General features: G+C 39.4%; 1 protein-coding gene across 1 annotated transcript in view; it reads right to left on the reverse strand.

Moving 5' to 3' along the window:
- Positions 1-15213, reverse strand: part of HAO1 (hydroxyacid oxidase 1) — a 50968-nt gene that overhangs the window by 24397 nt on the left and 11358 nt on the right. The window contains exon 3 of the mRNA XM_004433767.3: positions 2175-2430. Coding sequence (XP_004433824.1) covers positions 2175-2430 — 256 coding nt within the window. The remainder of the gene's footprint in view (positions 1-2174; positions 2431-15213) is intronic.

Here is a 15213-nt window from a genome sequence, read left to right on the forward strand (position 1 = left end):
CGATCATCTTCAGACGGGAGATGTGACAAGCTGGGGAGCCGTGGCCACTCCTGTGCACATCGACAGCTGAAAAGGGCCTTTGTCTTATGCTCCTTCACGTCATCCGGGCAGGAGTCCGGGAGCAAAGGAAAAGGGGGAAGAAGCGAATCAACCTTCCTGCTCCTGACTGAGTGGCTCTGGCACCAAAGGAGCGAGAGAGACAGACAGACTTAACCATGTCATCTCCCCCATCTAAGTAGATACCACTGTGAAACATGCTTTGTTATCCAGAGAAAGAAAGTTCTTCTTAGGCTGCAAAAAAATCCTCCTGGATTATTTATTATTGTAGCAGTAGCAGTATCAGGAGGAGGAGGAGGAGGAGGAAAAGATAGCAAATTCCTTTTCAAATGGCCAAAGGGAAATAATGAGGAATGTTTCCTGTCAGAAGCATAAGCAGTGGGAGACTAATTATTTTAGAAAGTCTAAAAAATCAGGAATAATAGGGAAATAATGTGAATACAGATTTCACATTAGGGAAATTTGAAGCCATCTACTTTCTGATGAATTTGGCAAGAAGTAGGCCTATGTCAAGGACTTTGTTTTTGTTTTTATTTTCTTAGAAAGACAGGGTGTTTGGGGAACCCTGTGTCTGGGATATATGGAGCAGGTTTATTGGCAGGTCTGTCCAGGAAAGCACTTTCTTTTTTTGTCATTGGGCCACTGAAGGGACCACATACAGAAATAATATCCTAAACCTACCTGGAACCATCACAGAGATAACTTCACACAGCTAATTTACATAAGGCTCAATGGCAAGATTTTATGCACAATAATTTATACTGAAATAGGCACGTACGCAGCAGAGCTATATGACGCTTATAGCTTATGTGACGCTTATACAAGACTCTATATGGACCTAACTGGTGCTTGAGATACATCCCACTCTGACTATAATGCATATGGAATTCCTGGATTTCCACAACCTCCTTGTCCTTCTATGGAATGCTGATTTGATTTTGAATCTTTTAGATTTTGAATCTTTTAGAAGGGTTGACTTTATATATAGACAGGGTAAGCAACATGTGAAATGAGGTCTAGGATCCAAGGAAGGCATCCCTCATCATTTCACATACTCTGATGGATGCTTTGAAATCCCATCATCAAAATGTCCTCCATTAAAATTGAGATTTTGATTGCTGTTCAAATACTTATAGCTCTGAAGGCTATCAGTCACATATTGATATGAAAAATCTAAGAGCAGATTTTGATGGGAACTGAGGAAAGGAAAAAACAAAGGGGAAAAAAAGTCTGTAGCTTAGGGACGTTGGGGTCTTTCTCAGTAAACTCCACTGAGTTCCTGGCTTTGACTCAAGATGATTCTAATCCTAAAATATTACAAGGACAAAGTCAACAACTCCCTGCTGATGGACAGGCGGAATGACCTGATAAAAGCATCAGAGTTCAATTTTAGATTACTAGATACACAGTTTTTGCTAAGATGAGTAAGTACATGGTTTTTGCTAAGATGAGTAAGTGAGTGAATGAATGAATGAACCAGTGAATGAATGAATGAGTCTTGATCCACGGATGAACCACAATGAAAGAGGAATTTTGCTGAAAGAAGAAGTAGGAGATGAAGGATCAAACACGTGGCTTCTTTTGCCTCTACTCTTTTAGCTTTCTTCGATCTTCCTAGCCATAGTTATTCCAAATACAATTAAAAATAAAACTAAAAGGTGGCTCTTTGAGTTCAACAGACAAAGAGCTAGGGTATCAGGATCAGAAAAAAATGTTGCCTCGGCTATATTATATATCTCCCATCTATATGGCAACTCATATTACCCAAAGCCCTTAATGCACTCTGGTACATGAATTTATTTGACTTTCACAAGTATATGAGCAATTCTTGTCTCTGTTTTATAGTTCAAGTATGTGACACCCACAAAACGGGTGTGATGTGCTGGAGAAAATATCTGTAGATATTCGGCAATGATGCCATCTCTACAACCCAGACCCTATCTATCCTAGACAAGATCCCGTTCAACCATATTTTGGGACCAATGTTTTATGAAGATCTAATTCCCCAGGGCACTCACTTGGAAACTAGAGAAAGCCTTTGGAGCTGGTTCATGTTAAGAGCAAAGAGAATTAGAAAACTATCTCAGGGGCCCAGGTAATCAGAGACCCATTGTTACCTGAGTTGGGGTGGCAGCTTGAACCTGTTACGCACATCATCGAAGCGGTTGCCCAGGTAAGGGGTGTCCACTGTTATGAATATGGCCTTATAGCCCATCCGCTCAGCCCGCCGCACTAGCTGCTCGGTGACCTCACGGTCCTTGTAAATGTACAGTTGGAGCCAGCGAAGCGCCTCGCGACCAGCCTCTGCCACTTCTTCAATTGAGGAGGTGGCCCAGGTACTCAGCATCATGCCAGTTCCCAGTGACCTGCAGGCTGAGGAAGAAAGAGGAAGATCAAGGCAAGCCTTGCATTTTCCCCACTGCAAAGCCTTCAGATTGTGGTTCAAGGGGTAAAGACATCTACAAGGATAATTTGGCAATAAGAAGTCACGTCTTTAAAAAGCTGGAAATACGCATTCCTTCCTACACCCTGTGAATTGATCCTGAAAACAAAAATGAGTCAAATAGCCAAAGATGTGATACAGATAAGGATGAAAAAATTGGGAACAACCTGAATGTCCAACCTTAGGGGATTGGATAAACTGTAGTTTATATATAAAATGAAATGTACACACCCCTTAAAGGTAATATTTTTGTGATAGTTAATTTTATGTGTCACTTGGCTAGGCCATGGTACCCCAATATTTGCTCAAATAGGTCTGGTTGTTGATGTGAAGGTATTTTTTTAGAGGAGATTAACATTTAAATCAGTAGGCTTTGAGAAAGCCAGGTTATTCCCTATAATGTGGCTGGGCCTCACCCAATCAGTTGAAGGCCTTAAGAAAAAGACTGACTTTCCCTGAGGAAGAGGGAATTCTGTCAGCAGACTGCCTTCAGACTCAAACAGCAACATCAGCTCTTCCTTGTCTCCATCCTGCCAGCTTACCCTGCAGATTTTGGACTTGCCAGCCTCCACAATTGCATGAGCCAATTCCTTAAATCTCTCTCTATATATATATGTCTATGGATAGACAGATAATAGATAAATGTAGATATAGATATATGTTCCTCTCTGTTTCTCTCTAGATATAGAGTTATGTACATATAGATATATATCTAGATGTATAGATATGTATCTATATATCTAGAGAGGGAGAATTCTTACTATTATAGCTATAAAAGAATATTTATGAACATAGAAAGATGTTCAAGATATATTAAGGAAGCAAAAAAGTCTACAAAATGACATGTATAATGTGATTCAACATTTATACAAATGTGATTGTTGGTATATGAACTTAAACAAACGAATTGTTAATGATACGTGGGAGAATTATGGGTGAGTTTAATTTTTTATTTCTTTTTAACTTTTTAAATTTTATCTTTTAAATTTTTGTTAAAGCTGTATTCTATCATTTATGTTGTCTTTTAAAATGTTATGAAATAGATATGCTAGTCATCCCAAGTAGACAGCAGTTACATCCTTTTGACCAAGATAACAGAGAATGAGCAAATAAATGAAAAATTAGATAGATCCATCTAACCAATTATCTTAGAGAACTTGAAAGAACATGGGTAGTAGGCTTTCCTCCAAAAATAGGTAGTAAAATTGGGCTCAGCTTCAGTGGAGGAGAAACTGATACAATGTTTATATGCCGTATACCAAACATGCCAAGAGATAAATAATAAATATATAAAACTGGCTATACGACCTAGGGCCATTCAACTTATCTGCGTGCCCAGCATATGTCAAATGGGAGTAAAAGTAGTTGTCCAAGTGACCCTTATAGGGTGATGATGAGAATACAGTGACACCCTGCTTAAAAAACTACTTTGGGAGGTTAAAAAGCTTCCATGCTTCGCAAACTTTAGCAGACAGCCAAATCCCCTGGAGCGTTTGTGAAAACACAGATTGTGAAAACACACCCCCAGAGGTTCTGACTCAAGGGGTCTGAGATGGGGCCCAAGAATTTGCCTTTGTATCCAGCTCCCAGGTGATTCTGATACTGCTGGTCCTGGACCACATGTTGACATTTAAAAAGTAGCATTATCTTTTGATAGTAAAACTCTAAATTCAGATGGTAATAAAATAGATTTTGTTTGGGATAAATGTTACTTTTCCTATGCCTTTGAAGGTGTTTTTTATCCCTGTCTCAAGTCACAGGCCAGACAAAGAAGATCTGAGCTGGAGATGGTCTTGTCAATGGGTCACTAATTTGTTCCCTCCCAGTGTTCCTCTGAGAATTTCTCTCATAGGGACTCATGACTTGCAAAATATTGTCCAACAAACCACACTTTATTAAGTAATAACACATATTAACATCTGGACCATTTTCTGATTTTCATTAAGATTTGTAAATATGGAAAATAGCTCCAGGCCATTCATTGCTCTTTGGAAGGAATACCAGTGGACATTGATTGCTTGGGTCAGAATCCCCTAACCATCGATTTACCACAAAGAAAATATGTCCTGAAAAAGATGTGGCCTAATGAAGATCACACAGAGATGGGCAGCAGAACGGGATGTGAACCCAGTATATCTGACCACTCCCCCAAGGCAATAATCTTTCTAGAGCTCCCAGAAGCCCTGGTACCAAGCATGAATAAAAGTACTTCTCCAGTTCTTGAGGGCCATGACTCCCAAGGGAACAGGTTTGCTACATCCCTAAGGGATGCCACCATGCCAACAGCTCTAGGAAGGCATGGAAATTTGGAGACCAGTGGGTAAGGCCTGCTGCATACTATAAGCACAGAGTGTGGCTGCTCAAAAGGATCCAGCCAGGTGGACCACTCAGATGATAAGGCACCTTGTTGTAGTTCACACAAGGGCATCATGTGGGCGAGCAGCAGGTCTGCCAACAAGGATGAAAATCCTCAAAAAGATCTCCTTGAATTCATAAGAAATACCTACAGACCTTCCACACAGATTGTTGAAATGCTACAAACCAACGCACCAATAATGTCTACTTCACCTAAACCATCAAACTTGCAGGAAGTGTCAGCCCCTACAAACATTTTGTCCAAATCACTTGAGTATGCATGTCCAGAGGGAAGCAAGGTGAGTCCATGCCATCCACGTCCTGAGTCTACCAGCTCTGATACTAATGGTTCCTCATGTTATTGGTGCTCAATATTTACTTTCCAATGATTAAATCACACAGGGCTGAAATTTTGAATCAGGGCCCCCCAAAATTCTAAATTACCATTGTTTCCAGCTGTAGGCATTTAATAATTCAATATTTGGTGATTTCATGAATTTACTCCAAGAGAATCTCCTGGATACAGGGGGAATATCACGGTCTGTGCTGAAATATTATGAGTCGAGGCTAAGATATTACTCCCAGGTGAGAGCAGGTGCAAAAATTAGAAGGCTCCATGCTCTTTGGAACACACATTACTGATCACTATGATCCCCATTCACTTGTGATTATTTGCCCTGATAAAGGAAAATTATTGACGAATTACATCCATTGTTTTCAACACAGTTTTATGTTAGAATGAAGTAAGGGAGCCTGGGATTTTTCAAGGACCATTCAGAGAGACAATCACAAATCTGCTTGGTTCCACTAAGGACAGATCTGAGACTAAGTTGGTATGATAATTTTGCTTGTTAAAATACTGAAATCCAATTGGTAAATAACCATGGTTCAGAAGTAAGTCACCCTCCTGAGTCCCTTCAATATGCCATCACTCTCTTCTCCCCAGAAGGAACCCCTAGACCCCCTCCCCCAACAATTCAGCAATTTAAAGGTTAATACCTGGCAGAGCTGGGGACACCCAGTATGCTGTTAGAGCATTAGAGACCAGCATCCGAGCATCTTTTCTCATTGGTCAAAGTCCTTTGCTGTACTGGCTGCTAAATATTTCAAATATCACCTTTTCCTGAGAGATAAAAATATACTCTTCTAGCTCACATCACTCTTTTGGGGAGAAAACTTACAATTTTTAAATTTTATGAATGACCTAGCATAGTCAGACCCTGTTAAAAAATTCTAATCAAAATTTCCCTTGTAGGTGCTTGAAAGCACAAATGTTTTTGAAGTCTGTTTTCTCTCCCCATTCAGTTTTCACGATGAAACTCTGACCTCCTGCTCTCAAAAGCAGCAACTGTCAGATTTCATTTTATAAAGGACAAGGCTCAGTTTGCATGGAGTCCTTTTCTTAATTTATGGTGCAGTAATGGAAAACTCTGATCTACGTTGCATTTTTGTAACTCCTGGCAAAAAGGAGATCACCTCTGAGGTGATATTACTATAAAGGCAAGGCCTGGCTCTTGCCCGTGATGAAGGTCCCTAATGTTGATCCAAGTCTAAAAACCTTGGCTAACATAGTCAGGAGGCTAACCATCAAGTAAACATTGATCCCCTATGAAAGGACTCCATTTCCTTACTTTCCTTACTTCTACTCACCCCCTCTTTTATCATCCCTAAGATACATCTTCAAGGATAGACACCTAAACTTTTAATGCTCTAGATATATTCTTCTTGTTCTCAGTGCCGTCAAGTCAATTCCGACTCCCAGCGCCCCTGTGTACAGCAGAGAGGAACCCTGCCCGGTCTACTTGCACCATCCTCTCACCTTCTGGTGCTGTATGAGACAATGCTCTGCTGCTATTTATAGAGTTTTCATGGCCAATTTTTTCAGGAGTGGGTGGCCAGGTCCTTCTTCCTAGTCTGTCTTAGTCTGGAAGCTCCACTGAAACCTGTCCACTATGGGTGACCCTGCTGGTATTTGAAATACCAGTGCCATAGCTTTCAGCATCACAGCAACACGCAGCTGCCAGAGTATGACAAGCAACAGACCGGTGGTGTGGTTCCCTTACCAGTAAACAAACCAGGGCTGTGGCAATTAGACTGCTGAATCTTAATTAGTAGACCACCAGGGCTGGCTCTAGATATATTCAGACTGTTTATATTTGACAATTCCTTCTCTTTTTTATTTAGAGGCAACAGTAACACATGCCATTGCTATAAGAAAAATAGATATCACACACACATACACTATCACTAAAAGAGACACTAGTAAGGTATCAGGCATTGAAGCTCAAAGATAAAGCCATGTATATAACCTAGGAGATAACAGCTATATCTCAGAAAGACAACAGGATAAAATGGATTGAGAGTCAGAGGCCTGGGCTACAGGTCCAGCCTTGACATCCATAAGGCACATTTCATCAGGAAAATAGCTACAACCACAGCTGCTGCCCTGCCCACTCATAGTCCACTGAGACGATGCTCGTGAACGTTTTCTGTGTAAACTCTGAGGCCACGCAATTGTAAATGGTGAAGTGAGACAATGCCTAACAATATTTGGAAAAAGAAGTCCCAGGTAGCTTTTAAAATTTTCATAATTTTGCCAAGGACCTGGATTTCGTAACATCATTATTCATAATCTTCTCCACATTCAGCTTTCCTCTGCAAGGGTTTTGATGCTCAAGACACCGATTCACCTTTCTCTTGCAAACATAGTGTCAAATGCTCACTACCTTAAGGAAGAAAGCTCTTAAAGGAGAGAGGAATCTTCTCTAGGCCAAGGAACTCCCTGCTAATTCCTATACAGGGAGAGAATATCAAAGGAGATAATTTCTACATTCTCAGGGTGTACATCCCATTGAAAATCTAGGGACAAGACAACAGCAAATAATCCAAGAGATGCAGCAAAAATATGCTTTCCCCTCCTACCCCTGACCTGTCTGCAGATTTCCATGGAGGGTACTTCATAGTAGAACTAAGGGGCTGTCAGCATCTGCTTAGTCCAGCCATCAAACAATAATACCTGGAAGAAAATTTTTTAAGTTCTCAGTACATTCTTTGTTTCTCTTTTATTTGCAATACAACTGTAAATACAATAGTATTGAAACAAATGAGATCAATATCATTGTCTACTATCACCCCTAACCCTCCCCTGCCAAAATGGGCTGTGGGCTAGAGGAAAAGGTTGGCGCATTCTGTCCAACATAATAAAAGTTGTCCTCAAAACCACCTACAATAAAGTTTCTTACTGGAGTTAAATTGCATGCCCTAGGGTGGGGAAATGCTACCAGGGTCTGCAATAAATCTGGCATAAAATCAAGTGTAGGTCTGTGTCCCCAAACCACCATTCAATAGAAAGTTAACTCAATTTCCTACACTATGGAACTTGTAATCAACTACTGCAGTTTACAGCAACTCAAATTAGATACGAATGGAGCCATCTCTGGGGTTGATATAGATCCTAAACTCCACTGTACAGGGATCTTGACAGAATGCCTGATTGTCTAGAACAGTTAAAGGGATAGAACAGGTAAACAGCTTTGTAAAACAGCATGAACTGGCAGAATCCGCTCTATTGGCTAAGAAATGCATTGTGCTTCTAGATTTTGGCAGGGTTTTGCTTGACGTTAAGCCTTAATAAAAACATTTACTTCTTATCCAATCTGGTTGTAGAGGAGAGAAGATAGGAAACCTATTGTGGACTTAAGTTTTAAGGGATTAGACACTAAGCTTGCCAGTCCCAATTTTTAATTGAAAACTACTTTGTACACATCTCTCTCATTTATCTAGAGTCTGCTTCTTACTTCCTGATCATTTCAAGCAGTTGTCCTGAAATCAGCAGGCTCTCGGAAGATCTTAGAGGGTCTTCAGATGAGAATGATATTCATACTACATCTAACACTGTTTCATCTTTGAGGATTTAAACTATGCCTTTGGCTGGGAACCACCAGGAACTTTCTTTCCAGGCTCCGTCCAGTGCTTCTCAAGCTTTGATGTGCATAGGAATCACGTGGGGGATGTTGATAAAATTCGGATTCTGAACCAGTAGGTCTGGAGTGGACCTGAGATTCTGCATTTCTAACACGCTCCCCAGTGATATTGACGCTTTTGTTTTGTGGACTATACTTTGAGAACAATGAGGTAGATATTTTCTTTCACAAGGACTCATCCAAGTTAATGGGATATATCTGACAGCCTTAGTAAAAATAGGACATTATAGAAAAAGGGAGGAAGAAACTTATCAGTGGTGGTAGGGTGGGTAGTGGCTGGCACATTTCTTGCCAATTGTCAGTCACATCCTGCTGATGAATCTCTCTTTGCCATTGGTGTTCCTCTGAAGAGGGGCACAGGTACTTTGCCACATTTTCTGATGAATTCATCTCTTACTAGTTTTAAAGTCAAAGAATTAAATTGCACTACAGTAACCATTCCTCAGCACACTTAACCACTATCAGATGTATTTTATAAGCTCGCTTGTCCAAGATTTGCCCAGTTTCCTAGATTTCAGATTAGAAGTAAAAATAAACTACAAAATAAAAATAAAATCACAGAAGATGAGGAAGAGAGACAGGTTCCTCAAAGCTGAGAAGGCACAATTTACCAGTTATAAAATAGCTTCCAAATGTTTAATGTCAGATCCAACAATCTTATACATATAAATAAGATGCTGAACCATCAAGTAAAACTAAAGTTCCTCATGTTAGGATTGACAACGGAGGGGATTATAACACATTTGAGAATGTTTGTTCACAGCCACCACTGCCACGACAAACAGAGGAAAATATAAAATATTAGTTATCACTGGGAGTCAATGTCTATTATTTGGAACATTAATTCATGTGGGACAAATCATATGCCCAGATTAGAGCAGAACAACTGAGCAATGTGCTACTTTGGGTCCGAATGATTTCTTTGAAAATAGCTCTCCTTTATGGGAAAGGTGAGTTAAGTTTCCAAAATTATCTGTGTTTAAAGGGTAAGGGGTAATATGTTCAAAGGGCCTAAAGGTTTTTTAAGTACATTTGATTTAAAAGCTCCTGCAAAACTTAGTCATCAAAACAGCTGCACTGAAAATTTTGTTGAGAAGACGCATTTTGTCATCTGCACAGGAAGTCATTATGTAATGGGGAAAATATGCAGTGACAAAGTACCAAGCAGTTGTGTGGTTCTAAACTCAGGGTCTGACACACTGAAGTGTATGCATAAATGTGCACCCTAACATCCATTGAGCGTGTCAGCCTTTCTTCGCACAGGAACTATTATTATACAGCTTTGTTAAAAACACAATTAACATTATTGTATGAATGACTAAAATTACCATCGAGACTACTCAGAAAACGAATGTTCTGAAGTTAGTAGTCTAAGAGAAGAACAAAACTTCCACTACAGTTATGCTTGAAATACTTAGAAGTGGTCAAACAAATCTTAATTTACGATTTAGGGAGCTTAACCAATTTAAACACTGCCAAGAAAGACCAGGAAACTAGACTTCATCTTTCCAGTGCCATCATGATGGTCCATTGTCTGAATTTGGAGCAGTATAATCTTGAGAGATCATACTGTCACTACACGTCTAGAACTCTTTTGCTCTGTGGAAATATTTTCAAGGTACAATTAGTCCTAATGACATCTTAGCTCTCCCTTCCTTGGTTCTACTTTGTCTCTAGGGCAAAGCTCTGCAATAGACTAAAACATTTGCTTTACCGTAATGATTCCCAGGTTATTATTCTGTCATTTTACTGAGTTTTCAGGTCCTGGTATAACTGGCAGATCCCATGTGAGATGCCTTTTTTGTGTGTGTGTGAGGAAAATTAGCCCTGAGCTAATATCCGTTGCCAATCCTCCTCTTTTTGCTGAGGAAGATTGGCCCTGCACTAACATCCGTGCCCATCTTCCTCTACTTTATATGGGACGCAGCCACAGCATGGCTTGATGAGTGGTGCGTAGGTCCGCACCCGGGATCCGAACCTGAGAAACCCAGGCCACTGAAGCGGAGTGCACTAACTTAACCACTACACCACTGGGCCGGCCCCAGGTGAGATGCCTTTTAAAGATGATTTCAAGGAATATGAAGTTTCCACGTGATGACTTCAATCAACATCCCTCAGTTTAATAACCTCAGTGTCAAGTTACACATGCAAGCCTCTGACTTTTCACTGTCACATTTTAAATCATCAGGCATACTAATAATTCGAGAAGAAGCAATCTCATGCTCTCAAGAAAGCTGCCCAATAGCTTAAATTCTGGTGCAACGCCTACAAATCATACTATTTAATGTTGGTCTTTAACATAGCTAGAGTTTAATTTTTTAATAGCTGTTTTTGATTAATGAAATTTGTCTCATTACGAAGTGATTTCAACACCGAATCTCATTTTTTGAAAATTTTTGATATGAATTACACATTTTATATATATTATACATCTGTGTGTATATATATATATAAAGGGGGTCCATAACCTTCTAATACATGTGTATGTATATGTATGTGTACGTGTATGTATATGTATATGTAACGTGTGTATGTATGCAGAAAGAGCAGGTCCACTGACTTTTGATTGTTGGAAAAGAAGGTCTAAAACATAAAACTGAACTGAAATAGGTTGAAACTAAAGGTGAGAAAAGGTGTGAATTGATTTTTGTTTTACTACAATGAGGCAAAGAGGAATTCTCTTCCAAATGTTTACCTGGTGTAATTTGGACAAGGTTTTAGTGAACTGTCCTTTCTCTTTTATTCCTCCTACTTTTGTTTCTTCTTAGTAAAAATGAATAAAATAATGGACCAAGACTAATAACTGGGTCAGACTCTAGAGCGAAAGACATCCAGGTTCAAACCCTGTGTTAAGCCCTGACCAGCACTAGACCTTGGTCAAGGGTGTCGTCCTCCACATCAGATGAGGAGAACCATAAATGTTAATTACCTCGCAGGTCTATTGTGAGGATTAATGACGGGGATGTAGAGGCCAAGTAGCCGGTGCATAAAAGGCCATTACCTCAAAAAGAGTAAAAGTTTCATTTAAAGCAAATCTGGTGCTTTTCCTGGATTTAGGTAAAATTGAGAATAATGGGGATATTTTCCTCGTAGGTATGCTGAAATGTATATCTACTTGGTCACCTAGTACAACACATAAATATAGAAATCAATAAAGCTTTCAAAAATACATCGTTTGGGTCTGGAGCAAAGGAAATGACAATTTTTCTTGGTGAATGGTCTTTCACTCAATGTTAAGGTTGATCACTTAATCCTGGAAAATCCAGAAAATTCAACAGCTAAAGCTCTCACCTACACCCTAACTCAGTTCTTCGGAGTCTGTATGGCTCTTTGTGTTACTCTGCAATCTGTTCCACCTGCACCTTAATAGGTGGTCAAGTCATAGCTGAGTCCCAAAACTTCACTTTGGAATGTTCTGGCCTTTTAGGCTCAAAAAGAAAGTGTTTAGATTTAATGGTTTTATGGCCCATCAAATCCTGTGTGGTAGCCTCTAATTGCAACCAGGGACAGAAATTTCTTTTAAAATCTTTTTTTTTTTTTTTTGACAGTTTAATAAGAATTTGCTAATATGCTGAGCATTCCTGGAACGCATTAGGTTTTAATTTTTCTCTATTTGAGGTCCCAGCACTCCCTCATGTGGTACTTGTCCACATGACAAGTCAGAAGCAAAAGGATAAATGAATATTTAACCTCTTTTTTTCTCTTTTTGACTTCCCATGTTTACATGAAGCGAAAAGAACTAATATAGCTCCATGAGGATGAAATAAAAATTTATTGTAGCTACTGTGCATAAAACCAGAGAGATTTCCATGATCATATCCTAAAAGCCTCAGTGGTATTGTAAGCATTTTATTAATCGGTTCTTTGAGAAGTCAGAGATGCTCTACTTATCTTGCCAGATGGAAATTTAACCTCACGTGACTACCTCTTTTAAATGCTGCTAGCATTCATGTTTATTATTGTTATTTGCTCAATATGTTAAATATTTATGGGAATGATTCTGTATTCATCCCTGAAGCTTATATGAAAGAAAAAACTTAAAAAATCAAAAACCTATCTAAGAGAGTTTCAAATGGATGTGGTGTTATAAGTAGAGGCAGTTATATGACTTCTTCTATATTATGACAGTTGTCAATGATTAAAATGTTGACTAAATCATTTACCTCAATAAATCTCTCATTCATAACACAATGCATGGCAAACTGCCCTCTACTCAGTGTTTCCCAGTTATTCTCCTTCTATCTTAAAAGAGAAGAGTTTTAGGAGTTTTAATTTTTGTTTTTTTAAAATTCAGGCCCCTTTATTTATGCTCCCGAATTTTGCACAAAACTCATATTTCCTGATGAGTTTCATATTCTGTGGCTTATTTCATCTTCTCAAAACTAAAGGGATAAAACTATAAAAACATAGAACATTTGCAGTTAATATTCCAGGACTATAGCATAGAGTGTGCCTTAGGTTAATGACAGTTAATGACATTTGGAAATATCATTATATGTAACTGACCAGGATATTACAGACAGCATTGTGTAAGTGGTTAATAACCTTGAGCAAGGTACTTAACCTCTCCAAGCCTCAGTTTCCACATCCACAGGAGTTGTAGAAAGATCCTGGGGGGCTTTGGGCTCACATATTTTAGGACGGTGGTAAGGGATAGATGAGTTAATAAATTCAAATTGCCTGGCACACATTAATTACTAAATAAATATTGGCTATCATCAGTTTTCACTAGACTTTGAAGTATTGCTTTTTAACTTTATATAGCATTAATGAAACACCTATTTGTGTTTTCAGCAAGATCCAGAGACAAAGCATATCTTCTTGCTCTCCTCTATCCCAAGAATGCAGCTATGAGAAACGAACATCAAATGCACACAGATGCTCACTCCACCATCTATGTTCTCCAGGGCTGGCACAAAAGGTAGAAGGTAGAGGAAGGAGGTGAGATTTCAGGAGTATAAAGAACGGCAGTTCTCTACTTTGAATGGTCTCTCTTTTTGTGTTTGATAAAATTTTAAATAGGGATAAAACCATTTATTTATACAATGAAAAAAAATTGTAAAGATCATCTACTCCCGTTGGGAGTTTTTCTCGTTTCTGGTTTTTGTGTGTTCTCATTGTGAAGACACTGTCTTTGTTTTTGTCTTAGTAGCAGACCTCTTTCTTGAAAGAACTGTTCTTTGGAACCTCAACATGCAACACACATAGCTGCATGCTCAATGACCCACCTAACGTCCCTGAGATCCTTGGGAACAACCCCAACCTCCTTGGGACGTGGTAAGCAAACGAATGGTCTTGCTTAAGCAGCTCACTTTATCAATGAGGAAACGTAATCCTAGAGAGTGAAAATGACCTGCCACAAGAAGTGAAACTAGTTAGTGGTGAATTTCCACATAAATCAGATGTCCCAGCTGGACAGCCCAGGGGACAGGTGTAGCCCACAAAAGTATTTGCTTTGGCCTACACATTGTTGCCCCAAACAGTGCTTTAAAGAATTTTGATTTATTTCTCAACATTTAAAAACCAGGAGATTGCACATAAAAATCAAGTCTTCTGGCTTCTCTTAACATTTTTGAAGATTTGGCAACCCGGCGTCCACAATCTCTTGGGGCAACAGCTAGCTAGCGGCAAGACATGGCTGCCCCCTTTCCATGGAACCTGCAATCTCAGGTTTGCTACAGTCTCTGCCTCTGAGCTGGCATTGTTGTTTTCTTAACTTCATCCCTCTTTGGATATTTACGTTACCAAGCTGGCCCTTAAAGCCATTCTTTGAGGTTCCCGCGTACAGCTTAAAACAAAAATAGCCAAGCAAAAAGAGCAATTTTCATTCCTACTAAGATGTAAACAGAGTGTACTTTTCTGAAAGTGAGTTTTTAATGTGTGGAAGAGAAATATTTGAGGGACTTGGACTCTGAAGGGCAAATAAAAAGTGTGCCCCATTTTGGGAAGATTTTCCAAGCATTTATCTCATGTGATTTTCACAAGAACCTCCAGAGGTAAGAGCTCTTATTCAACTGGGGTTGCCAGGTACAGTAAATAAACATACAGGATACTCAGTTACAAATGGTTTGTTGTTTACCTGAAATTCAAATATAACTGGCTCCCTGTATTTTATTTGGCAACCCTACGCTCATCGTCATTTTGAAAATGAAGAAAGAGTAGCTCCATTGGTCACTCTACAAACACACAGCCATGTGAAAAAGCAGAGCTCTGTTGTTGGGCCCAGTTCATACCAGGGATGTGTTCCACAGTGGTGAGAAGAAAGGCTAAAGGACGCTTGAAGCAGGGGTCTGTGAAGAAATCTGCAGAGCCAACTGGGAAGGCGAGACTGTGGTACTGTGACAACTTCCAGAACTTTCTGGATGCCCATTCTAA

Source organism: Ceratotherium simum, chromosome 21 (genome assembly GCF_057802395.1).
Source record: "Ceratotherium simum simum isolate JZ-2026a chromosome 21, ASM5780239v1, whole genome shotgun sequence".
Taxonomy (NCBI): domain Eukaryota; kingdom Metazoa; phylum Chordata; class Mammalia; order Perissodactyla; family Rhinocerotidae; genus Ceratotherium; species Ceratotherium simum.